Below are 25,937 nucleotides of genomic sequence, written 5' to 3'. Positions count from 1 at the left end.
GTAAATTCACGGTATGACCAAAACACCAAAGGATGAGACTGAATTAACAAGCAATGTGTGATGTCAGCAGAAATGTAAACCAGAGTTTTGGTTATCATTCAGTCAGTTCAGTTATAATCCAAACACTGATCCTAACCCTCTTCACAGTACTGTGGTATTATTGTCTATTACCTATGTTATAACCACAGCTAATGTTAATTAATAAAACATATGAAGCTATGAGGCTTCATAGCATACTGGAGTTACTGAGGCGGAACACAAAGAAGACAACTGAAGTTTATATTTACAGCCCGACAGAAGTTACTGGGATGGGGGATGGAGGTGGGAGGGGGTCTTGAAACAGCAGAGGAAAAAAAAAAAAGTGAACTGAAATGCAAATCCTGCCTTTCATTTGCCCCGACTTTTATATGAAAAGGAGCAGGGGGAATGAAATATAGTATTCTGTCACAACAGGAGCTCTGAGAAAATAAAATAAAGCAAGGCACAACTCCTCGAGGGAATCAGGACCCAGTTGTCTGCCAGCGTTGTAAAAGTTTGAGTTTAAGAGATTACATAAAAGGAAACATTCCGACAGGAAGTAGAGACAGGAAGTAGAAGTTAACGAAGTAGGACTTACAGGAAAGTGGGGTAGCGTTATCTGGCCATTGATCTTGACACTACGATGCATCTCCCGCTGGAGCTGCTTCTTGTTGCCCAGCTTGTATGGAGGGATTCCATCTCTGTCAAAAGGCAAAGAAAATGGCACGTTAAAATGTGGGTAACAACATTTAAATGGCCCTAATTGACAAAAACTCCAATTACTTACAATATCATGTTTGCTCATTTTGATCAGTCACTGCGACTCGTCATGCAGAGCACAATATCTAAACACCAACTGTTGGTGCGTTAGTGCAATTAATCAATCTTTGTGGTGAAAGCGCCCTTAGGAGGCAGTTCATCATTGAAGTGCCGACACAACACCACCCAGAAACCACCCACTAGGCACATTACAGCTAAATCAAAAGGCTGCAGAGCCCTTGAAGCCAAGGCAACAAAAACACACATAACAAAACACACCAGGACAATGGGAGAGATATGCTAAACATCCCACTGTGGGCTTCAAAAGAAGAGCCCCACTGATAAGATTACATCAGTCCTTGTCAACTCTGACAGTAGTTGTTTAAAAAGCAGAAGAATCAGGGCTAACTTTTACAGCTGGCTAGACTGGGAAACTACAACTACAGAACTACAAAGGCCAGTAAAAGCTGCTTAAGTGGTGCTGGCTTTGTAGCTCAGATATATTAATAAGAAAATAGAGATGTAGCTAGGAATATCAGTAGTCTCAGGACAATTAAGCATTTATTCTGGGACTCTTTTTCTCCTTTTTTCATTCTGTGTCTACTAGCTTTTCCAGTCGGCTGCCACTTAAGCTGGGCCAATTATCTTGGCCGTTTTGGCTGCTCAGAAGTGTCTGACCTAGCCCAAACGCTACTTTTTCTGCTGCCTCTTTGAAATCTCACACTCATGCACATATGCACCCGCTGCCATCTTCGTTTGGCAAGCGCTGCGCTGTGAGCCTCTGATCTCAGCAACATCAAAAGGCTGGTTTGTAAGATAAGGTAATGTTTGAAGTTGGTGCAGCAGCATTCCCCAGCGTCCAAGTAAATCCATAAATAAGATATAAGCAAAAAGAGAGAAAAAAAAATCTTCCCCCCCAACTCCTTCTTCTGCCCCCCCCTTCCTAAATCCTTCTCTTCTTGTTCTTTATCTGGGAAATGAGATTCAAATTTGCAGTGTGTCTTTTAACCACAGTGTAAGGACACAAGTTGTGCACTAGAATGAGAGAAAAGGCAGCTGCGTGTTCTTTTTTTTTTTTTTAATCAGTTTGGGTTGGAGACATGAGGACTGGTGACAAGGACAGGAGAGGATCTGTGTCAAACTTCTGTTAAGAACTAATAAAACAACTATTAAAACAATATGGCTTTGACATGTGGGGCTATTAAACCATTCTTCTGTTTTTCTTTCTTTCTTCACACAAACAGACTCTGCAAGTCACTTTCACAGTGACCTGGTCAAAAAAAAAGAATCAGCCAATCGGTGTTGCTGCAAGGTTCTTGTAAGTGGGAACGCCAACCAAAATCAATGTGTCACAGACTGTACCCTCGAGAATACAAGCCATCAACCCTTAAGGCGAAGGAAGTAACACGGGAAACTCTTCTGAAGTAAAACTGGCCCAGAGGAACTTGTAGGCCAACAAGCACCTCAGACAGAGTGCCGAAAAACCTCATTCTCACACAACGCTCGCCAACTTCCCTCATCACAAATTATGGTTTTATCGATTCACACTGTCCCGGTCTGGATGCTTTGTCCAGGTTGAGGAGGAGAATACAGCCACAGACCCTTTCATGGTTTCCTGGGCCTTCACTTTATTGGGATCTCCTATTCACTTGTGCAAGTCATTTTCAAAGCAGCCAGCCACCCTCTTATCCCCCTAAGCTCCCCTCACCTAACAATAGGCTGAAAGCGATTCAGTTAAGCCCTTTATGCTCCATGCACTTTATTTTCTCACTCCCTTGCACTTCAGGCCGAACCACTCCAGCTATTGGCTCTGGAAGGCGGAGGGAAGAAGCTGTGAGGCTTGGATGGTGGAGGTGAATTTTTTTGGGGGGTGCCCTAGTCTGGCCAGGGGGAGTTCCTCCTGCCTCGTCCGAAGGTCTAGAAAGGAGTAACCCCTGTGAAAGCCTCACAGACACATGATCTCAGCACGCCGCAGAGGCCAGTGGCAGGAAACCGACCCACCATGTGAGTAAGCCTCCTTTCATTTGGTGCCAACATTTTTCAATGAGTTTGTCTTGAGGCCCAAATGGCCATTTCCCTCCCCCTCTCCTTCAGCTCTTCAAAGGGAAAAAGCGATTAGATAATATGAAAAAACAAGTCTGTTGTGGCAGAAGGGTGGGTGGGATGGATACATTTCAACTTTGAGGAAAATGAGGCAACGCCCCCACCCACATCAAGACGTTCTCATTTTTTTTTTCTGCCGTCTCTCCAGCCTGTAACACATCAGAATAAACTTCAAAAGGTCCTCAGACATAATGACTTTCCCAGAGTTATCTCCCTCGAGGCCAAAGTAACAACTACACATTAATAGAATTACCTGGAGTCAATCATGGAGGATAATTAAAATACATCATGGACTGTTATTTCGCAACAGTTCCTCTGGTCCCAAGAGCGGCTGAGTGTGTTGGACTACAAGGCCAAATATACTTTTTCCTGGAAAGGTTTTGACTGAACTCCGTTCAAGGCACGTTTAGATACTCTGAAAGCGACCAGGTCCAGAGCTTTGGTCAGAGTCAGAGCCTTTTTGAGGTTGCGACATTATCTCCAGAGGAAGCTGAGTTGCGACCGACCAACGAGATTAGAATTTCAATAAAGAGTTGATAAAACACTTACACGCTACTGTCCGTCATGGACATGGAATCATCTGTTGTGGCATCACTGGAGATCTCGCTGTCATTGGCACTGGTGGCAGGGGCAAAAATATAACCCGAGTTGACAAAGTAAGGGCTGGCAGGGTCTCCTCGACGGTGGGACCTGTGAGAAAAAGGTGGAAGGCGTTTGCCAACTGTTATTCGTGGTCTCTGTAGGTGGACGTGAAGACAAAGGCGAGTTGGACACCATCGAGTAAAGGTTGTGTTTCATTTTCTTCTGATTTACATTTTCACACGCTTTAAGTGAAAAAATGAAAGCATAACATTTGTTTCTTTAGAGTCTGTTCATTCTCTGCAGATTTCACTTCTCTTGACCCAAGAAACATATCGATGGTTTCACAGAGGAGAGCGTCTGCTCTCTCTCTCTCATCCTCGTGTCCCTGTTCTCTGAAATACAAGGTTTATTTTTCGGGTGATCCAAGGTTGAACCTTCCAGCTTCCAATGTTTTGTTGTGGCAGACAATCTCACCCGAAACTTCAGACTGTCTCTCTTTGGAGAGGGTTTTTTTTTCTTCTCTAACTTCTATCTCTTCCTCTCTCTATCATCAAGTCTGGGGGCCCCTCATTTTTCCTCTCTCCCCTGCTTTACTTTCTAAGGTCTCTCCCTGTGTCTTTCTACTCTCTCCTGCTGTGTTGCATTCCTGCTTCAGTCGTGAAGGGGGGTGAACAAGGAAGAGGGAGAAGAAGAGGAAAGGGGAACTTGAGCTTTGGAGAGGGAGGGAGGGGAGAGGGTGAGAGGGAAAGGGGGAAGGAGGGCCCCTTTCTTTATGAGAATGCCTTCTGCCGGGAGTGCTGAGAGGAGAACCCCAGCATGACTAAAGCCGTAGGCCCCAAGCACAAACCTGACCTTTGGAAGGTCCGCGCAAAGAGTCAGGTATTTAGCACAGCTGGGCTCTCTGCAGCCCTCTCTCTCCACCCCTTTTCTTACTTTCATGATCCCCCCCCCTTCCGTTCTATCCCCCTTCCTCTCTTCTTGTCTCTCCCTGTCTCCCTCCAAAGCATGCTTAGTCTCTGTCAGACTGATTTTTTTTTTAAGGGTGAGATAAAAGTGCTGAAAAGAAAAGAAAAGAACACTGAGACATGCTATCTATGGCAAAGTGGGATTGGTGGTTGAAGCTGCGGAACTGAGCTAAGGATGTTTTGTTGTTGCAATTTTCTCTCACTTTGGAGTCGAGTCTTCGAGGTTTCTCAAAAAGAGGGGGGAAAAAAAAGGAATCTGTGCGGCGGCACAATTAGTTCCACATGTTTGAGATGGAAATTGTTTGACCTAAAGAGATCATGTGGGGCAGGGGGAAGAGTGCAGTTGACGGAAGGAAAAAAGAGGGGTCTCTCTCTCTACCTTCCGTTTTTCTTTTTCTGTGAAAAACAGGAACGCGGGGGAATCACACCAGGAAGCCAGGAGATGCCCACATGTCAACAAACCATGTTCTTGTTGCTTTCTGACTCAACCTGGTCACACAAAATGGGAAACTTTACTATAATGTTATCTGACAGCCCTGAGCGTAAGGGAAGAAAACCCTTCCTACTGTACACGCTCAAAGTGTGTTATTAACAAGCTTTTATATACTTGAAGTATCACTAAAATCTCAAGAGAAAAAAGAGCAGATATTAATTGCACTTTTCCAAACAAAGTACAAGATTATGTCAAAGCTCTAACTGCCAATTGCATCCAGATGTGAGGACAGGGCAGTTGAGCAAAAAACTTTTGAGGCGCCTTTTGATGCAGGCTCATGCGTCAAATCCCGTTTTTGAAAATGTTCCTGGCTTGAAAAGATTTCAGCTGTTGGACAATGTGTGGGATGAGCTCTTAAGATAAAAGCCCATGCTTTCCACAAACAGTTCTGCTTTCATCTCTGACCAAGGGAACATTATCTCTGCTTGGCATGGGACTGACTGCACAAGTTATTTTAACTCTGTATTAGCATTTATTCGAGTATGAGAAGAGACTCTGTGAAAGCAGACGACAGCTAGATTGCCTAATGAGTAGGAAGAAAAAGGAAAATAAAGCATAATGTTGCGATAAGATCAAACTGATTCAGATCCCTTTAACAGTTATGAGGCTTGGTGTCTGAATTTGTGCGTGAACCGGAGGAAGGGTTTTCAAAGCACAGGAAACTTGAGCAAGCCAGCAGAGGGCTGCCTGCAAGACACCATTTACTTAAAAGGAAGGCTCAGATCCATTGATGTTTTGTTACCACCCCACCCCTCCAACCCCTTGACTAACTGCAAGGCAGGAGGGCACAAATATACAGGCATATTCCTCTGAGACCCTTTGATCAGTGCCTCTATAACTCTCTGAGGCGTTTGTAAAATAACTGCCAACATGTTCACTAGTTTAACTAATGAAGGGACAGTGATCGGGAGGAGATAAAGTAAAGAAACAAAAACAAAGTAACACAGCCATGCATGTTCTCGGTGAGCGCTGCAATCGTTACCTGCAAGTATTCTCCAGCACTTCAGCTGCTGTACGGATGGTAGCAGTAGCCCTCAGGGTTTTTGTAGACAGTCCAACCACAGAACCTAACGTTTTTGCCTTCAGGTCGTTACAACTCCACTCTTCTTCCTCAATGAGAGGAGGGAGATATCCGCACATGAGCTTCAGGCTGCCGAGACTGCCATGGGTCATGTACGCTGCGTTCTCGCAGCCGGTGCGCACATATTCGAGGTATATGTCAGAGGTCAAAAACATCTGGTAAGCGTTCTCCTCCATGTTGGACTGAATTTCCGTCTGTGCTTGGTCAAACATGGCAGAGTCTATCTGTTGTTTCTTAATACTATCCCTTATGAAGGTCTTGGTGGCGGGTTTCAGCTGCTTGGCGACAATGCTGTTGTTCTCGATGTACCGCTTGAAAATAACTTTGGCAACTCGCAACGTTTTGGTATCCTTTAAGTCCATTTGCCTGAAGCCATTGCAGGCGAACCAAAAGTCCAAACTGTCCACGCAATTCTCCCGCTCCAAAAAGGTCCTAAAGAGGTGAGCGCCGTCTTGGTCACCCAGGAGAAAATGTAGAGACTTTGTCCACCGGACTAGAGGCGAGTCCGGGGACGCGCTGCCCTCTGGCTCCCCCAGACCATCCTCGTTCCTCCGCGGTGTTGAGCCGGGAGGCGCGGCGGCGGGGATATCTTTAACCTTGCTCTGGGCTCTCATTTTGGCAGATCTGCTGGGGTTGTAGCATGACGCCTCTCCCTCTTCCCCCGGTACAGGAGGACGAGGAGCATCTTCTCGGAAGCTACTGCTGATGTGCTCCGTAAGCGCCCTGCTCATGGCTCCAGCTCCGGTTGCCGTGTGAGAGTGCCGTCGTGCCTCCACTGAGCTCCAGCCTAATCCTCCTCACTCTCTAAAAGCAGCGGGGGAGCTTCTCAGCTCCTCTTCACTCTGAAACACAAAGTATTGATCTAATCAAAGCCAGATCCTGCTGAACTTCAAAGAAAGACATCAAGTAAACAGTCCCTTTCAAAAAAAAAAAAAAAAAAAAACCCTCGCCGGGTTCACAGAGAAAGGAAATATGAAAGGCTTTTTTTCTCGTTTCATTTATCTATTTATAATCTAAACGAGAGATCAACAGCAGCCTACTTTCACTTCGTGGATTGATCTGTCACATCAAGAAAAAGGTTTTACAAGAATAATCATCGCACACAGTCTCACTCTTCACCAAAACGTAGTCTAACAACTGTGGCTTACACGTGTTTTCCTAACGAGTCCATGTCACAGGCTTCAACTCCAATTAATTCCCAATCTGTTTCGGACGACCGTACCCTACCCCTGTCTGAATCTCTCTCTCTCTCTCTCTCACACACACACGCACAAGCACGAGCACAAACAAACGCATAACTCGTTTCCACTCAGATCTCACACTTACTCTCGCCGTCCCAGAAATATACAGACGAGTCGAAATGCATCCGATCTGCACTACAATGACCTTAAACATAGTAATGTACGAGGGCTAAACGGCCCCGCGGGAAATGCCAGTCGCTCATTGGTAAATGTAAGCGATCACTACTTAATATCTGACTCAAGGAGCCTGTTATAGGACATCATTAAAGCAACCGCCTTGGCGTGTCTGAGCTACCAAAGCGACAAAAGGCTTGATTTATAGGCAAACCTCATTCAGAGTCAAGGCTTTTTTTTTTTAACATACACCGAGCACCAGAAACAAGTTTGCCTTCGTGAATCGATAAGAAGCTGAAACGTCACAATCGGTGTGGTGTGCTGTTACAGGTGCTTCATTATTGAAACTCTCCGGTGAAAACGCATCGTCTCTCTCTAAAACGTAACATAAACGACTTCAAAATCCAAATAATCTGCTCAGAGTAGAGTAAATGTGCGTAAAAAAAAACATACCATCGCAGACAGGTCCAACCAAAGTAAAAGCCAATAAAAGGTGAAGAGTTACTCCATTTATAGTCGAGGGAAATACAGTCCAAACCCCGTAAACAGTAATCCAGTACAAAAAAGCGGTGACGGACTATTTCAAGTCTGCGCCGTGCCACATGTGTCCTGAGTCGCTGCAAAACAAGCACTGTAGTTTGCTGTACCCTGTCCCATTCAACAACTGACCTCAGAGGAGGCAGGCTCAGTCCCTATGTAGATCACTGGGGGTGTCAAAATCTGAGGAGGGTATAAGAGGAGGAGGGGGGGGTTCTCTGATAGAAGAATACATCCCACTTTTTTTTTTCCCAGCAAGACGCACAACCCGACAAATATTCGGTTTTTATCTGGGCTACACATTCACACGCACACACAGAGAGAAACACACACTCACATAAGCTTCTTATCTATCTCACCGTATTTCTCGCCCACAAACAAGAAACATAGCCCGCATTTCTCAACTTCAAAGCTCAGCAGCAGCACATCAAAGCGGCCAAGAGAGGGGGCCTGTGGAACAGCTTTCCTACAACTTACCATCCATGTACCCGAGTAGCCTTCCTTTTTGAAAAACGTGAAAGCAAAGTAGTCCGACAACAGTCTGTGCCTTTTTAACGCACTGTTCCCTGTACAGCTATGTCCTTTAGTATTGAACAAACTGATTGCCACAAATAAAAAGTGTTTTCCCCTCGACTTTTTTCTTTAAGTAGTGCTTCAAGAAGTCATTGCAGGCAGTTGAAATCCTCCGAGCTGTTTCTAAACCAACTAGGCTTAAGGTTTAACAGCGGACTTCAAAGTAAGGAACCGCTGGCCTGGTCCCGGAAGATACATACAAACCCAGCGCCTTATCTTCGCAATAATCAATGAAATAAAGCTATTTAAATGGTAAAGAAAATCAATAAAAAATACAAGAAAAGCAAGTCTTCACACAACGTAATCTATTTGACAGTTCATTTGAAACAAACCCATGCCTTTTGGTTCTCTTAAACATTTATTTAACGTTTCTAGACAGGGAAAGAATTTACATACATGCCAGGACCTTATCAAAGACAAGCAATCTAGTCAACTCCCTGGGGCTTTGGAGCGTCAGAAGTAAGTGATCTACCGCGCCAATAGCATTATTCTTACAGTCTGTCAGTTACAACACAGTCTCAACAGGAAAACAGAGCAAACAAAAGCGAGACTTTTGTTGCCTTTGGCTTTTTTTCAGGTGACAGATTGAGCTAAGTGCGTTCACCTTGTTGTGGTGAAGCCGGTATGATTTCCCCGGAATGTTTTTTTTTGTTTGTTTGTTTTACAGATCAGTGGTATTTAAAAAAAAAATCCTGTTGAACATCAACACGTCTTCATTATGTTTGTTAACAATAGGTTAAGAGTTTGGGCGTATTATCCTTTTGTAATGACAGTAATATAGGCTATAGAACAGAGATATGAGACTAGGAGAACAAAATTGGTTAAATATAAATTTCAACTTAGTCCAAAGTGATTTAATATGTATTATTTAAGTTATAGCCTCGAAATGATAATCCTATAGAGTGCACTGTCAAATCGTTTGCATATTAGTCAAAGGCTTTTTGCCACAAAGATGTCACCCTAACACACATGCCAGTTCCACATTCAGAGAAAATGGCACAGCAAGACATTTTGATTGAAATTGGACAGAGAGCAAAGGCAAGAGCTGTTCTCTAGTCTTTTAATTCACATGACTTCACTAATGTCATTGTGACAGACTCTTAAAGAGTGGGTGAGACAGTTATCCAATCCCATGATACTTCAAAGGCTATATTGTCCCTTTGATGTTTGAAATCAACTTTAAAGAAGGATATAATTATATAAGTCAGAGGATTCAAATTCACAAAACTTGTACGATGGCACAGGACAAGGGAACTGATGAAATCCAATGTTCCTGAGGTCCCTAAGTGATGGTTCTCTCATGTTGAGTTATGATTAAGTGTAGCCTAAGCATACTCTGCATCACCCATGCGGAATTACAGTTGTGTCAGCATCTTTGTCCCATTTTCTTAATCTTTACATTAGGCCATATGGTTAAAGGTATCATGCAATCTCATCCAGTCTGATGTTAGCTTTGGTAAGTAGAATGTGTAGTTACAATTTGTATTCTCAAAACTGTGTCCTGAAGCCATACTGGACACGTTTCCATCTTGGGCATTTATTTTTTGGCATATGCCTATGGGTAGTTTTAATTTTATCCAGCTTTCTTACAGATGTCTGCTGTTGTGATCCTTTGTTGTTTTCTTGCTAAAGCAATGGAGTCCTGTTGATTAAATTGACATGCCGCCAACCATGTCTTGAATGCTGAGGCTTATTTCAAATTAGTCTTAAAGGCAGTTTGATGCAAGGTGTTATCAAAAGTCTGTGTGACAGAGCCAGAAAGAGAAGGAATCATACTGTCTACTGAGTGTGCACTTGTGGGTGTGAAAGGGTGTATAGTGGCCATCCATAGCCACTGTTTTGTATGAACGGGCTCTGTAAACACAAACAAATTTCCTGCCATAGAACCTCAAAAATCCAGCACCCACAATGCACAAAAAGCTTCAAACATTTTGCAATGAGTGTCTGCGATATGATAGAAAAAAATCACAAATGGTCATCAGCATTGGCTCAATGTTTTTCAAGGGCCACTTTGCTGATCAGCGATGCCCAAATTATAGCCATGAAATATGTAGCCATACTGTTATCTCACACTTACTTACATGCTTTAAAAGAACTAGTGAGATAATTTAGGGTTATCAAATGTAATATTTGAAGTGTAGAGCAATTTTTGTAAGTGGGATATTCACATTTGGAAAAAGATTTTTATCATAACTTTTATTAGATAAGGGTGCGCATGTCCGTGCAAAAGAAAAGAATATAGAGTCCAAGGCAGTTTGACAATTTGCTGACACAGCCAGAAGTGTCGTTCATACTTTACACACACAGTTGGCTTTTAATGACGTGAAAAGTTCAGGCGTCTTATTACTCTTGATGTATAAAAATACTTAATTTTTCAAACACAACAATGGAGATGACCAAAAATGCAGCCAAATTACAATTTAGTGTCTTTATTTAATTCATTTGGGAAGTGTCCCCTGATGCACTGAACTCATGAGACCACACCTGTTGACCCTTGAATGCCCAGTCTTGTGTTTGGCAGTGACAAAAGAGGGAGAGGGTGCTGTAAAGCTGCCCCAAGAAGCCCCTTTTTGATGTTGACCCTGCCCTGACCCCTTTGTTGGGGCCCTAACCATTTCACAGGAAGATCCAAACGCTTTAAGAGCACAATACAGGATGAGAGTGCTGCCACTGACTTGCCATGAAGGCCCAATAAAATGTGGTGACTTGAATGCTAATTGAGAGCTTGTGGTTGGGAAGAAATTAAAGGCATCTGGTGCATCACCACCGATTGGACCTGAGGCTCCTTTATTGAGAGATTGCATTAAATGTGTAGAGAAAGTGTGTGGACCTGTGTAGAAACCACTGTCTACACAGGTTTCACATAATTATTGTAGTGTAGGAATGATTAAAAAACATTTCTTTTTGTTCTTATCTGGGGAACTCTTTGATTATCATTAGTTGCATCAGAAGGCTTTATCTCCCCTTTTTTGCGTTTTTCATAAGAACTTCTGAATTTGCGTCATACCAGAGTCAACATTATACACTTCAACAATGCAAACAAAGTCTATACAGCCCATTTGATCACTACAATCCTACGCTTGGTCTAAAATAGCACAGAAAAATAGAGGAAAGGGTGGATAATTGCAAATAACCCAATATTTTGGAGTTCAAAGGCTGTGGTGGGTTTGAGTGATAATTTTGGCTCGAGCATCACCATAAACACTAATAAAATTAAGTGCGTGAGAGGGGAGGAGGGGGCGTGGTCAGGCGTCCCTTTGAACAGACCCTGTGATCAGTTCCCCCTCTCAATTAGCGTATTGTCCACTTGTCCTTTCAGCTGCGAGGGAGGGGGCAGTCTCCCCCCAGCTTCCCTTTGAAGTGATTATCCCTTTATCTCAAGCCTGAGCGAGGAATATCTTGGGGGACAATAGCAAATTAAAGCCCATATGGAGAGAAGCGTGAATGTCTGTTTGTAGGCTCAGAGAGAAATAGAAAAAAAAGGAGCAATGGAGAAATAAATAGAGTGGGGAGAGAGAGGAAAAAAGGGGCAAATAGCATCATTCTGTTTGCATGAGCTGAAGTCTGAGTGTTAGATGTCAACACTCCCCCCCCCCCCCCCCCCAAAAAAAAAAAAAAAGAATTTAGGGCTCGTGCCTGAGTTGACACTTGTAGCAGAGTGACTTTAGAAGAGCTAAAGGATAGAAGGGGATGAGCATGAAGAAGAGAGAGGAGTACAGTTGTCAGCAGAATCAGATGGCGGTCAGGCAGACAGGCTTGAAGAAGATACAATTAAAGTGTGGAGTTAAGACGGGCTTTGAAGTTGGACATGGTGCATAACACCCTTAAAGTTTGAGAAGCCAGCCATTCATCCGCTTTAAATGGCTTGTTAAGACCATTACTTTTAAAAGACCCAATTTAAGTAAATAGAGTTAAATTTTGTCTTTGGGAAAATAAATCAAGAACAACTTGAAGTAGGTAAGGTCTTCAAACAGGTTAAATAAGGAGTAACCAATCTGAAATGTCATCTTTTGAAAACTGAGTGAGGGATTAGCAAAAGAAGGTGTGGGGTGCGTGTGAGCAGTGAGGATGAATAATTACTTTCGCTTACCACTCTCCCTCTTTTTTTTTCTTTAAATCCTGTTTTTCGGTGGCTTAAAAGTTTAATAATGTATGGAAACAATGTCTGTGATGCTTGGCCTAATCCGTTTGGGCTTGGCAAACCTTTGTAGTAACCGAAACCCTTTCAGATGTGAGAAAATGTTTATGAAGTCCGCATGTATGGACTGAAAGCGTTAGCCTCTTTCCTCAGAGCGAGATGATTATAGAAACACAGCCTTCTACACATTAAAAAACATTGTTGTAAAGCAAAAACACAAAAAAAAAGAGTGACTCAATTGTAATATATACTCAAATTCTATGGTTATCCTGCACTGCATGATCTGTATAATTATCAGTTGTTCCTGTTTCACAAATATTCTTTCAAACGTGTATTAATCATGTTTGTCAACTTATTATGCTCAACAAATGAAGATACTTCTCTGATTTTGATAGTGAGACAAACATGTGAGTGTTCACTTTGAGCTCAGTCGGTCATCCCCTAATGAGCGTCGACAAAAGAAAAAAACGCTGAAGCAACAGTCACGCCTATTAGAGGCTGAACACAGCTTGCTACAGATCACAGCTTTTTAAATTGATAACCGCTAACTGGCCCATGCCAAGCCTGACAGCAAATCCATGCATGCACTTATAAGGCAAATGAAGCGGCAGTGTTGATGAAATGATGCATTGTTTGACTGCTTGACTCGACAAGACAAGTTAAGAGTGGCGCTTTAAAATAAACAGAGACCCTTTGGCTAAATGTGAACCTAAAGCCAGCCAAATGGACAAAAAACTAATAGAGTGGAGAATGTAAAAGTAGTCGTAGAGAGTCGGAAAAGTGATTCAATAACAGAAGCGCCTAAAACCTGCAACTCTCTCCAACTTCCAGCAGGGAAAAAAACTTGTTGTAAAGGAACTATAGGAAGTTTCGTGAGAATGAACGAATCGATACGCGGAATCAATAAAATAGTAGGAGGGTTTCAACAGTTCCTAGAACTCAGGAAAAAGTTCCTGCGGTGCAAAAATTCCCATTGCGTGAAAGAAAAGGAGAAAATGACTTAGCATATGAAATGATTACCTGTCAATCACGTGTGGTTGTAGGATGTCTTTATAGCTATACGGTATATCCTTAATGTTACAGAATGTATGTCTCCATCTGCTTTGCAAGCTTCTAAAAGAATGGATTTGAGAAAAGCGTTCCGTCAGATCTTTTATAAAATGATTAATACACATACTATTTCATTTTTAGATTGTGTTTTTGTTGGTTCATGTGTGCAGACTAATAGGTGTGGATGAAGCATGTGCATGACAATATTATAGTGATCTGTTTCTCTCTTTAAATAATGTAAATACTGTGTGTTCAGTAAGTCATGTGTTAACTTAAAAGCTCTAACAACTATTTCTAAGAAAAACAAAAACAACAGCATTGCAAGAATTCTGCAGCTTAGTCAATTTACCTATACAACCTGTCATGGATTGGGTGTGAGTCATGAAAAAAATGTAAAGCTGCAGTGACGTCTCAGTTTGACGCATACACTGCAATTACAAAGTGAAACAGAGAGTCAAATAGAATTGAAATGCTTTAAATATGAGGATCTTTTTTTTAAATTGCTCCTTAAAACACTATTCTTCTTTCATGGTTATCAGTTTGCACTTATTGTAAAACTTCAGTGATTGTTCATGAGATCAGTAAACAATCTTTGAAAAACAAAAGTGAAACACTCAAGGCTTAGCGTTGAAATTGAGAAGGTGATGAGAAACGAATGCCCTTAAACAGACTTCTGTATACAAGTGCAGCTAACAATCTGCTCTTTAGTGTCATCTCTCAGCACGGACTCTATTTGCACTTTTGCGGTTTTTGATCGAACTGCAGACAGTTGCACTGTACAGAAAAGTTAGCGATGGTGGCTGCACCTGAAGCCCCTTAAAGTTGGCCAGAGATTCCAAAGCCATTAATCATTGTCAGACAGCTCATGTGTTCCAAGACACATAAAAGGGTTAGGGTAAGGGTTAGAGTTTAAAACAAACTAACAAACTTGCAACCACAGATAGACCAATAGTTTCCATTAAGGCTGTTCGAGCACATGTTGAAGTTAATAGTTCTCATGTATAGCTACACATGACTGATGTGAAGCATGCATGCGTGCAACTGTCTGCTTTTTGTCTTTATTGACACATACCTTTTTACTGTAGTAAGGTTATGATGTTTTTACAAGAGTAAAACACACCCACTGAGCATAAAAGGAAGTCCCAGAAACAGCAAAGAGGGACATAGTCCAGGACCTATAAGCTCTGGCCAGCTGCATATCATTCCTTTATTCCTGTGAGAGTTTCTAAATCCATAAGTAAAACTAAGATAAAAGTGTGTTGACCCTATTGAAGGATGTTTCCCAGTGTCATGCAGCTCCTCAGCAGGTGTGCAGAGGGAGGGTGAGTTTCAAAACACACTGCACAGCAGATAGGCAAAGAGGAACATCAACAAAGCACTGCTGCTCTGCACCTCACTGCTCTGACAACAGACAGGGAAAAACATTCCCACCAAGAAAAAAAGGATGTTGAGAGGACGCTGAGAGAGTGAAGAGAGGTGTAAAGTACAAGAGAGGAAGATAAGACAGGCAGTAAAAATGGATGAGAAAGAGAAAGAAGAGATGTATCTACTTCTTGTATCATGCATTATTTCTTGCCTTTATGCTTTAACAACACTGAATCCAGAATCCCGATTTACATGTCATCCCCGCAAAAAAAGACAAGTGAAATGTAAGTTCTCTTAAGAAGGGAGCAGCAGAGGAAGGGAGGAGAAATACAGGCAGACACAAAGATACAGGTCTGAGAGAATATTCAGAACACCTGTACAATCCACTGTTATCATGTAAAACATGCTGCATAACAAACATTACAATTGTGAAATCATTGTAAGTCTTTTTTTTGTTGCTAAGTTTACTGAGAGCTGCTGCTTTACCTCACTTAGATAACGCACAGATAGGTCTTACAACTAAAGGCCTCTGAAAACTTTGATTCATGTGGATGTTATTATTTTTTTTAATTGTTATGACCAGAAACAGAATCTGGCAACTTCAAAAAAAAAATCAAACCATTTATTGTAAACGTGTAAATTCTGATTTGCCGTTGGTAAGGTTTAATCAACTGTAATGACACAAATTCATCAATTGCTCAAACCTGACAGATGTTCCCTTCTTTACATATTGAGGACAGAGACAAGGTCATTTTAATAAAAACAACAGAAGCAACACAAAGGCAAAGAATAAACACATAGTTCTAAAGTGAAACACATCTCTTAGTTTGTCCTATATGATAGAAAACCAGTGCTCCCAGTTAGAAACTGATTGATTAAATATTTCTTTAGGGTCTTTGAATATGAACTATATTAAACATTCCTGCAGAGGTTAATAAACAGGTTGTCAACTCTTTGATTACATTTTTTGAGGCCGACATGTAGTAATCGTTGCATGATTGCTGTGAAAAATTAGCAATCAAACTGTTTCATTTATTTCATTTCATTATTTATAGTCTTATTGTATCCTAATGGCAGGCAAGGGGGAACTTTATTGGTTGTAAACGTAAAACAAAATCTGATTGGAAGAAATACAAGGCACAAACTACTTCTTCTCACGCTATACTTCAGAAAACGTTTTTCTTCATCAATTATGGTCTGAATGGCAATATTATACAATACAGCATAATGCTCCCATTTGGAGGAAAATATGGACAATAAAAAAGTGATGTGCTCTAGCATTACGTCTGCACAAAAACAAACTGTCAACCAGAATAAAGTCATTCTGCATGTTCTCCCATTTAAATGATCAACCAATCAATAATCAATCAACCATCTTTTTATGTTCAGCGCCAATTCATAACAAATGTCTAAAGACACTTTTCAAAAAGAGCGTAACTGGACCATACTCTGTTTTATTGATGAATGAGTTCCATTCTTGCTCACATAACAACTACATGATCCAACTATAATACCACATTTTAGGATGCAAAACTTCACAAAACACAAACAAATCTGTGACTAGAGAGTATACCTCCATGTCTTGTGCTGTGACAAATAAACATTAAAACAAGAGAGTAGAAAACATTATTCAAAGCACTCAAATAATTGCAAGCTTATTGTTGAAGTTACACAAAATGTGACTTTTGGAAAGAAATTGACTTCCTTCTTTTTCGTATCTATGTGCACGTGAAGACAGACCATATCCCACTTGAATTGTTTTTCTCATACTGGTTGAGCACATTTAGATGTGCTCAAACAGTATGGTTATCCTCCATTGGTTAAAAAGTCTTTGCACAAATAGTCTTAATGAAATCCCGTTCCCAGTTGAAGGTGTCCTGTTAACAAATTCATAGGTGTGGCCTTTTTGTAATTGTTGCAGTACCACACTTCGCCACTGGGGCAGTTTTTTAATAAAGCTGAGAGAGTCTATCTACATCCATGGTGTCAGATGGCAAAACTTATTCATTGCTTACGAATGGGAAGTTAATTTTACTCTGTCCTTTTACTTCTGCTTCTACACTTGTACTCTTCAAGTGTAGATGTGTCATACAATGGTGCCAAAGTGTTGTCCAAAAGTGCACGTCTTTAAAGCAGAAACTGTTTGAGTGAAAAGGCCAACACAGTTCACCAGGCCCTGCATTATGAATAGAAGAGAGAGCAAAAGAGCGAGACAGAGAGAGAGAGAGAGAGAGGAGGGACAGCCAAAGTCACTGCTCCTCAAACGCTACTGAAATCTGTCTACAGGCACTGTGAGAGGAGCATGCTCCACTGTTTGCCCTCCCACACCTGAACATGACGGGATGGTTGGAAGCAAAGAAAAAGAGTGCAGAAGGAGGAAGGTGACAGAAAACAGGAGTTGCAGCCTCCCCCCTACTCGTCCCTCTCAACACCCCATCCCTCCCTTTCCCTCCTCCCACCATAATAAAATCCGGTGCCATAAAATGTAAGAGCGGGCAAACAGCTCCTCCCCAGCTTGTCGGGGAGTTTGTTTTAAAGTGGAAATGAGGCTGATGGCGCACTTGGCGATTAGCCCTGCGGCTAACATGAAAGGAGAGGAAAAGACAGCTGCTAATTTTCTCCTTTGACCTTTGGCTCCCGCTGGTATTTCATACAAACGCTGATTTATGGAAGAGCCTAACAGCTCACTGCTACTGGAAGGATTACCGTGAGAGAGAGAGAGAGGAGGGGAAGAAGAAATAGAAGCTGACCCCATAGGACTCCTACTATCTCCATTCATTCATTTCATCTTTCTGTATCTGTCTTTTACCTCATATGTCCTTCTCTCTCTCATATCTTTTTGTCAATTTTTCTTTGTTCTTCTGTCTTTCTGCCTTAGTGGATTTCTAGCGCTATTTTCTGCTGTCTTTATTTGAAGTCTGTTTCTGTCTGTATTTGTCCTTCATCCTGTCCAACCCATCTTTTTTTTGCAGTTTCTATATATGCACAGTTAACGACGCATTTGCAGCATGTCATGTATATGCATGAGATGTGTTTTAAACTATCTTTACAACCTGGTCATGTAAGAAGCATTTTCAGTCATCATGATGCTCTGTGGTGCAAAAAGGAGAATTATTTCTCAGTTTTCCAGTTGTGACTGTGTCAACACTTTATGCCCCAGCATATTAGCTGCAGGGAGATCCCATCAAAGTCGCTTTCATGCAAATCTCATGTAAGGATGGCTCTTGTGTGAGGAGGCCCTAAAAGGCCTCTGGGGCAACAGAGACCCTGGTAGTGTAGATCCGGCTGCACATTCCCTTCTTCCCCTCCTGTCTCTCTATTGCCCCTCTATTGTTCCCTATCGTTTGTAAAATGGGGGGAAGGAGCCAATTGCTTGAAATCCCTCTTTAAACATTCAGTATGTATTTTTATTGTCATTATCAGCACAAGAATGTAACTGCATTAACTTTATCAAATTATAAAGCCACTAGATAGTCACACAAGCTATAAGGCAGGAACACGCTTCTTTGAGAACGAAGACTACAGATCAGTCATCAACCTAATGTAAGTAATCATTCAATGGATGAAGATGCATGAAAGAAAAGAAGAAATGGTGCGCTTGTTATTTTGGACTGCTATTTAAACTACAATAATTACAAACCTCTCCAGAATAAAAGGACATAAAGACTGAGCCACTGATGGGTTGAAGCTATGTCGAGTTCACCGAAAATGAGGACCATGTTTCACCATAATGGACTGATACTGCATTCATATGCAACATGTCCTAGTTATTTTAAGGTAGTAATGCACTCCTTCCGATGTTTTTCTCTTTAAAGTGTATCATTTTTTAGTAACCATATTCCTATGATCCATAATACCTTTTGAGAGCTTCTATAGACGTCTCTTCCTGCTTCAATCTGTTGGATTAAATCCAGACTTTTAGAAACAATAATGTAGATAAATAAATATCCAGATTTGATTGTTCACTGGGTCTATATATTAGCACCTTTTCATGAACAAACAAATATTAGCATGGCTAATGGCTCAACTACTAAATTACTAAATAAAGGCAATGACCTTGATGTTTTGTCCAGCAGCTTTGGTACAGTTAAACTTTGACCCTGCTATGGAGGAAAGTGTCAAACAGTTCCTGCATGGCAGCGTCGTCAGGCCTTCATGTGGCATGACTGTTTTGAGTAAGAGAAGTAGTTCCTGCTTTGTTAGCACCAGCACGTGTATTTTAGTATGGCCTGAGATTATTTCTTAAACCAAAAGGCTTGTTGTACTGTCATTTGAAGTGGAACACTGTGGTGTGAGCAGAGCCTGACAGTCTGATCTGGCTGAGCATGTTAGGTTCACTCCGTGGTTCCATGAGTTGTCTCTTAAAATGATAACAATTAAAAGTCTTGTCCATCTGGTTTCTAGATTTGAGATTCTTTAAAAAACATTTAGTATCACTTAAATAATCCTTAATTTAGTTGTAGAATTAGGTTTCTTCTGGAAAAGGGAGTATTTTGATTCTAAAATCAGAAAAAAAGAGCAGAAAAATTTAATCAATTATGATTCTTCTAACGTAACTTAAAACCCTGACTTATTCTAATGTATATCAGGATTTTATCACTGGGTCATTATTAATATTTGCTGCCATGTTCACGCTCAATGCATGGTTCCATCTTTCTCCCTCGCTCTATCTCCACCTTTGTTCTCACCCTCTGGGCTTCAATCAGAGTTCAGGCAGGTCATTAGCCGAGTGATTACAGCGGGAGAGAGGGCGGCCATTAAGATATGTGTGTGCACACACATGTGACTGTCTGTGATCACCATGTGAATGTAAGAAAGTGTGTGTGTGTGTGTGTGCGCGTCTGTGCATTTTTGTGTGTGTGTCCATGTGTGTATGAATCAATCACTCCAGTGTGGGTGACGACGAGGAGCTGTTTATGTTTCTCATAAAAGGGAAAGGGATCAAAAGGGCTGCTATACCAGCTGGACCTTCAATCACACTGGGACAACATGACTTTAGAGGCCTGGGCAGCTGGAGCTCTGGGGACTAATGGTGTGTGTGTGTGTGTGTGTGTGTGTGTGTGTGTGTGTGTGTGTGTGTGTGTGTGTGTGTGTGTGTGTCTTGAACTCTTTTAACAAGTGTCCTTGCACATTTTCCTTCACCAAATTCCCTGTTCATCCTGAACTCTAAGGGACTCATTATGGTGTCTCATATTAAATGCTTTCTTGGTCCTTCCGATCAGTTGTGAAAACATTGTACTAAAAAAAGTACTTGATACCTGGTATCTAAAAAAAAAAAGTTGCCGCCACAAAGCACGCAAAAAAGATTAGAGACCAATTTCTGAAAATCCAAAAGAGAGACTAAATATTAAGTGCACCTAAAATGTTTGAAAAAAGTTTTGTTTTCAAAAGCCTGAGGTAAAATCTTAAAATTCTGTGCTTGTTTGAGCTTAACAACTCAAATCAAAGGCTGCCCGCTTTGAGAACTACAGCCTCTGTACTCACGGCAAGGCCACAGGTGCGACACTTTGAGCAAATCTGGAGCAAGAAATGGTCACTTCTTCTTTTCATAAGCATGACAACGTCATAACAGCCAGTGGTAATTCTAGTTTATTGAGGCCCCAGGCAAAAAAAGTCTGGCGTTCATCACCATAATGTCTGTCATTGTCCCCATGTTTACTCACCTTTTTTACGGTTTATTTGTTCTCTCCTATTGATTAATAATTCCTGCTTGTGTTTCTTGTTTGACTTTCATTGACAAATTTAGATTTTTACACCAATAAGGAATGCAACACGCTTTTAAATGGGACCCCCTTAGGGAGGTTTCCAACTGTCATTGCAAAATGTGCACATTTTGGTCTGCTGCTGTGGCTTTGTGAGCCCTCAGGGGCCCCCTACTGGTCTGAGACTCCTACGGTTGCCTTGCCTTCTGACAAGCAGCGCCTCTGTTAACTGCTTTTGATTGTTTGTGGAGTTTTGTTGTTGCATGCCAACCCCAACGTCTCTTTCGTCAATCAAATCCCATAAATGCTTCTCTGTCTATCTAATAAAGATAAATAACAGCAAAAAATACTTGACCCAAAAAAAAAGAAAGACATTTTTTTAATAAGCCTGAAATCAAAGGTTTTTACAACTGAGTGCAAATCAGAGAGAAATGTGAGAGTGACAACTTTTGTAATTACAAGACGCTTGATTAAAAGCTTTTCAAGTGATTCAAAATTCAGATGAGTAGTGTAAAAACACATTTTTTTGTCAATAAATTCACTTCAAAATCAGCCCAATCTCAAAACCCTCTCATTGCATTTACCTCAATGTTCTTAAAGCCACAAACATCTACCCAATTCATGTTAGATTTGTTTTGAAGCGGTTTCCTGCGACATGTTTCCGATCCCCTGGAAGAAACAGACAAACAAAGTTCAATGATGTCAAACAAGTTTTCTAACATCTATCTATCTATCTATCTATCTATCTATCTATCTATCTATCTATCTATCTATCTATCTATCTATCTATCTGTTTGTTAAGTGGAAGAAATACATTCTTAAAAGAAATCTCAATCAATATTGTGTTTCAAATGATTAATTTCCTAAATAAGTTGCTAAAAATGATATAGGAAATAGATAACCTATATGTTATCTGTTTGGTGTCATAGGTTATTGTGCATATTATACTGCAACCAGAGTAGAGCAGCGACACAGACAGACCCCAAAGTTGTTTTAAATTCTTCCACAAGCATTACAGTATATACGAAATGTTAATGTCAAGCGACCTATAGGAGCTCTAAAGTTACATAATGTCACCCGACTTGCAATTACATTGTCACTTCCCATAGGACAAGCAGTTGTAGACTACAAGTAAACTTTCCAGGAGAGAGAAATGTTTTTAGGGAGTATAGTAAGTCTATAACAACATAATATTTTGGACACACATAAATAAAAGTCCAGTTCTTTCTCTGTCCCTGTTCGCCAAAGCAGCAGAATTGATGAAAAACTTGGAGAACCATTGGAAAACTATAGGGCATCAGATGAGGAATGTTTTGTATTGATATTGGTAAAGTATAATTATGAACATGTCTAAAGTCTGGTTCTAAAAGTAGGACACTACAGCTACACGTTTGGCGACCCTTGGTCTATATGAATGAATAAAAGGCAAAAAAACAGGCAACAACAAAAAGAGAATATGATGTAAAAATGACTGGGACCTAATATCTGAACGATTAGTCTATATAATTAATCTGGTGAATGTTTTAGGGCTTCACTTGATCTGTTTATCTGTTAAAACAGAAGAACATGACTTGAACCCAGTTGAAGTAAAAACAACAACAAGTACACTCTGGAAGAGAACTTACTGAAGTTAAAATGACAAATCTGCCTTTTTTGAGCCGTTGACACTGGTGGTAATTCAACCAGTTGTTGATACAAGGAGTGGGTTCATCTTTGTATGTATCTCATGACATCACCTGGACTGTTCCCAGTCTTCTTGGAGAACTCAGTGGGTAAACAGGTTGTGAGACAAGGTTTTAAAACGGCAGATGAAAGGAGGAGGTGTGTTACAAATGAGATGAATTACAGTGTAGGAAGGAGATAACCGGTGTGGTGACTGCACTCCTGCCAAAAAATCTTCTTATAAACTCCTTCAAAGGTGAAAAAGAGGTTGACGCAACATCTAAATGTGTTCTACGGAGTGTTTATATAAGCAGCTCTGTTGTTACCTTGTATGTCCACTTTTAGAGGAGGATTGAAGGATTATAATGTCTTCGATGGATTTAGAACGCTTTTGAAGTCAAGACTCAGACAAACCTCTCAAAGCCTGCTGTGTAATTTCAAAAATGCATGGTCACCAAAGCAGAACTTAGAATAGTGAGAAGTTGGTGGAAGGTTTTGACCCTGCAGCAGTGATAGCTAAATGCATGGAGGCAGCTTGGGAATGGTTTCAGACACATTCTTTAGGCAGCCTTTTTTTAGTCCCTTTGGAATCTGAGTGATATTTCAGTCAAAAGGCGAGAGCAAAAGCTTGTGGTTGTGTGGGTGAAATCCGGATACCATCCAACGTTCAAAGCCTTGAAATACATACGCCACACAATGTTAAAGCATTCCTTTTCACAATTTACAATGCATAAACATGATGGTTTACAGACGCCCAGGGTGATTATTTGCACAGAGGTCTAGTTTCAGCTATTTCAGGTTTTCTCGAGGCTGCCCCACGGTGCCGCCCCACAAAGTGATTCTTGAAAGTGTTAAACCACGGGCCCCCCAGCCTAGACGAACACTAAACACCGACTGTTTTGACTTTAATTATCCAACACAGATTGTCCAGACGGCACAAGCTACAAAGACAAACTCACACCTGTATGAAAGGAAAATAAACAATTGGGACATTTTTTTTTTAACCTGAAATGCCTTTGTCGATTCCTCTAAAATGACAGCATTTCACACATCTCTGACTTTTATGAATGAGAGACGTCTGTTTAGTACTAAAGGGGTAAGCACCCTTCTAGCCTTTCATGACAGTGAATGTTTCCAAGTTGGCAATAATGAAAACATTTTTTTAAATACGAAGAAGTAAGGAATTAAATTACAAAAAAAACCTGTAAATAATGTTAATATAGTTTATTAGTTTTACAATTCTAAAGTTCTAAAATGCATTAAAGTACAACATAGTAAGGAAATAGCGAAATAAACTGTCATATTGTGGAGTCTCTTAAAACTCAATTATTTTACAGTCACATAGAATAAATAATTTCCCCTAAAACCCACATAACATTTTGCCTCTGTACATTCCTGTTCCCCACTCTTGGCTTGGTCATCTTGTCATTTTTGGGCTTTTTGTGTATTTACTGTAGTGATAGGTCAGTGGACAGAGTCAGAAATCAGAGAGAGAGGGTGTGAAATGACGTGCTTGAAAGATGCCACAGGTCGGATTGGAACCCAGGCCGCCCTCTTAAAAGAGCTACCAGCGCCCCAGTTCATCTTGCTGTTGATCTTGTTTTTACCATGTTGCTTCTGATTTAATGCGACACATCATGATGGACACGCCTAGTCTTTTCCATATGTTGTTTTCTCTATTTAGTTTTTCATTCTGTAAAAAAAGTGAAACAGAAATACAAATGAATCATTTCTCTCAGATGTATTGATACCAACATATGAAACCTGCTTTTAAAAAAACATCAGTTGTCAAAGTTTATATTTGTATTTGTGATGAATTGTGGGGGGTTAAAGCAAAAAGTTATCAGGAAAAAAAAGATCTAATTTGAGTACCTTCAAACTCTACAAGCAACAAAGTATTTGTGCCTTGCCTCTTCCTGCCTCTGATTGTGTCTCATAAAGATGTGTCAATCACACTGTGTGAGATAAAGTCTGACAAGCTGCACTTTAAAACTCCTCTTTGCTCTGGGTCATGTATTCACGGCGTCGTCTTTACTGCACATACAGAACATGAACTTACTGTCAGCAGCTCTGATAACACAAGAGAGAATGCACCAATTTCCTGATTTTTCAAAAGTTGTGAAAAACCTAAGCAGAGCAGCATCTCCACAAGGGCCCCACTGATGTATCATGAAAGCCTGCGAGTTCTCAGTTTGCATTTGATACGGTGTCTTTTTTTATAGCAGCCACACGAGAAAGCCAGTTATGGGAAAACTGCAAAAAAGGAGAGACAGGACGAGCTCCTGGGCCTTCAGAAGTCTCGTCAAAAGCCTTTCCTTTCTCTGCTTTGTCCCACCGATATTCATCTTGCCAGTTGAAAAGTGAAGACGGCAAAAACTTCAGGCTTGAAAAGAACTTTTCAACTTCTGAGAGACACCTCGCAACGGGACTGAGTATTTGAAAAAGGAGAAAAAAAACCCCCACCTGAAACAGTAGGAATGGAAGGGACTTCCAGACTGAGAAGCATGTAAAAGAATCAGCTACAGAGAAAGGGAGGGAAGATGAAGACGGCATTGTCCTCTGGTGAAAAAAAGAAAGGCAGCTCATGCATAGTGTGTTGACTCTGGCCTGCTTTGTTTGCCTATATGTCTTAAAATCAGTTTGACATAATCTCATGAACATTTACTAAAACGTTCGATATATTCTCCGTCTAAAGTTGCAGAAACATACGAGTGTGTATGTGACTTGGATAGAAGAGAGATTGCGTGTGCCTGTGTGTGGTGTGAATGTCTACGTATTAGCTACATCCATCAGTAACACCTTGTTGGACAGATTTTTTCTCAGAACTGTCGTCCTGCAGCCTGCCTTCAAAAGAAAAGTTTAATAAAGTTTGATCACCATTTATTTCATCTCAAACATCAGTGGGGCCTTTCAAAATCCGCAGTGCTGAAACTTTCACTCCACATCTCCTTACCTCGACTCTTCTCGTCACTCAAAAGAAAGCTGACTTCATCAGCGCACCTCGAGAGTTTGACGAAAATGAACACTAAGCTCTCGAATCCTCTCTTTCTTTCGCTCAATGGCAAAATGAATAAATGATATTTCTCGCTTTAATCGACGCACTCAGCGATAACAAAGAGACTTTGAGACACTTTGAGGACAACTAACGATCAGAAGCATCAGGAGGTGCTCTTCGTTTTCGTTGATGGACAGGCAGATCATAAAGCAAGCCCCTTAAACGATTCTACCCACTTCAGAATTATCTCGCCTTTTCCCTCTTTCAAGCTCAAAGTGGGAAGAGAGAATAAGCGTTTCATCTTCTCTCTCTTCTCCTGTTTCAAAGTTATTTTGCCCGTGATAAAGCGCACCTTATTGACGACTTCGAAGGTGCCTTGTCTCTTGAAAGGAGTGACATTTTATCTATATATAGTGTTAGAGTGTGCTTCAATTTAACATCCTCTGGCGCGGAGCGTGTCTGCTGTTGATGTGGCTGACAGCTGCTGGTTGAAAGACACGAGGAAAGAACTGAAGATTCAAATGAAGTTTTGCCGTGACGACAGGAGCTTGATGTGTGC

At 41.0% G+C, this 25,937-nt stretch overlaps 1 protein-coding gene across 1 annotated transcript in view; it reads right to left on the bottom strand.

Annotated features, from left to right (window-relative positions):
• The window catches only part of LOC306820332 (axin-2-like), a 12,469-nt gene extending 4,225 nt beyond the window's left edge, over positions 1-8,244 (bottom strand). The window contains exons 1-4 of the mRNA XM_079338151.1: positions 7,810-8,244; positions 5,903-6,843; positions 3,430-3,570; positions 414-719 (exon numbers count right to left, since the gene is read on the bottom strand). Coding sequence (XP_079194277.1) covers positions 414-719; positions 3,430-3,570; positions 5,903-6,732 — 1,277 coding nt within the window. The 5' untranslated portion in view covers positions 6,733-6,843; positions 7,810-8,244. The remainder of the gene's footprint in view (positions 1-413; positions 720-3,429; positions 3,571-5,902; positions 6,844-7,809) is intronic.
• Between the last annotated feature and the right edge of the window lie 17,693 nt (positions 8,245-25,937).

This window comes from Symphodus melops (assembly GCF_947650265.1).
Source record: "Symphodus melops genome assembly, chromosome: 2".
Lineage (NCBI taxonomy): Eukaryota > Metazoa > Chordata > Actinopteri > Labriformes > Labridae > Symphodus > Symphodus melops.
Note: the sequence above shows the minus strand (reverse complement) of the source record. Positions and strands in the feature narration are given on the sequence as shown.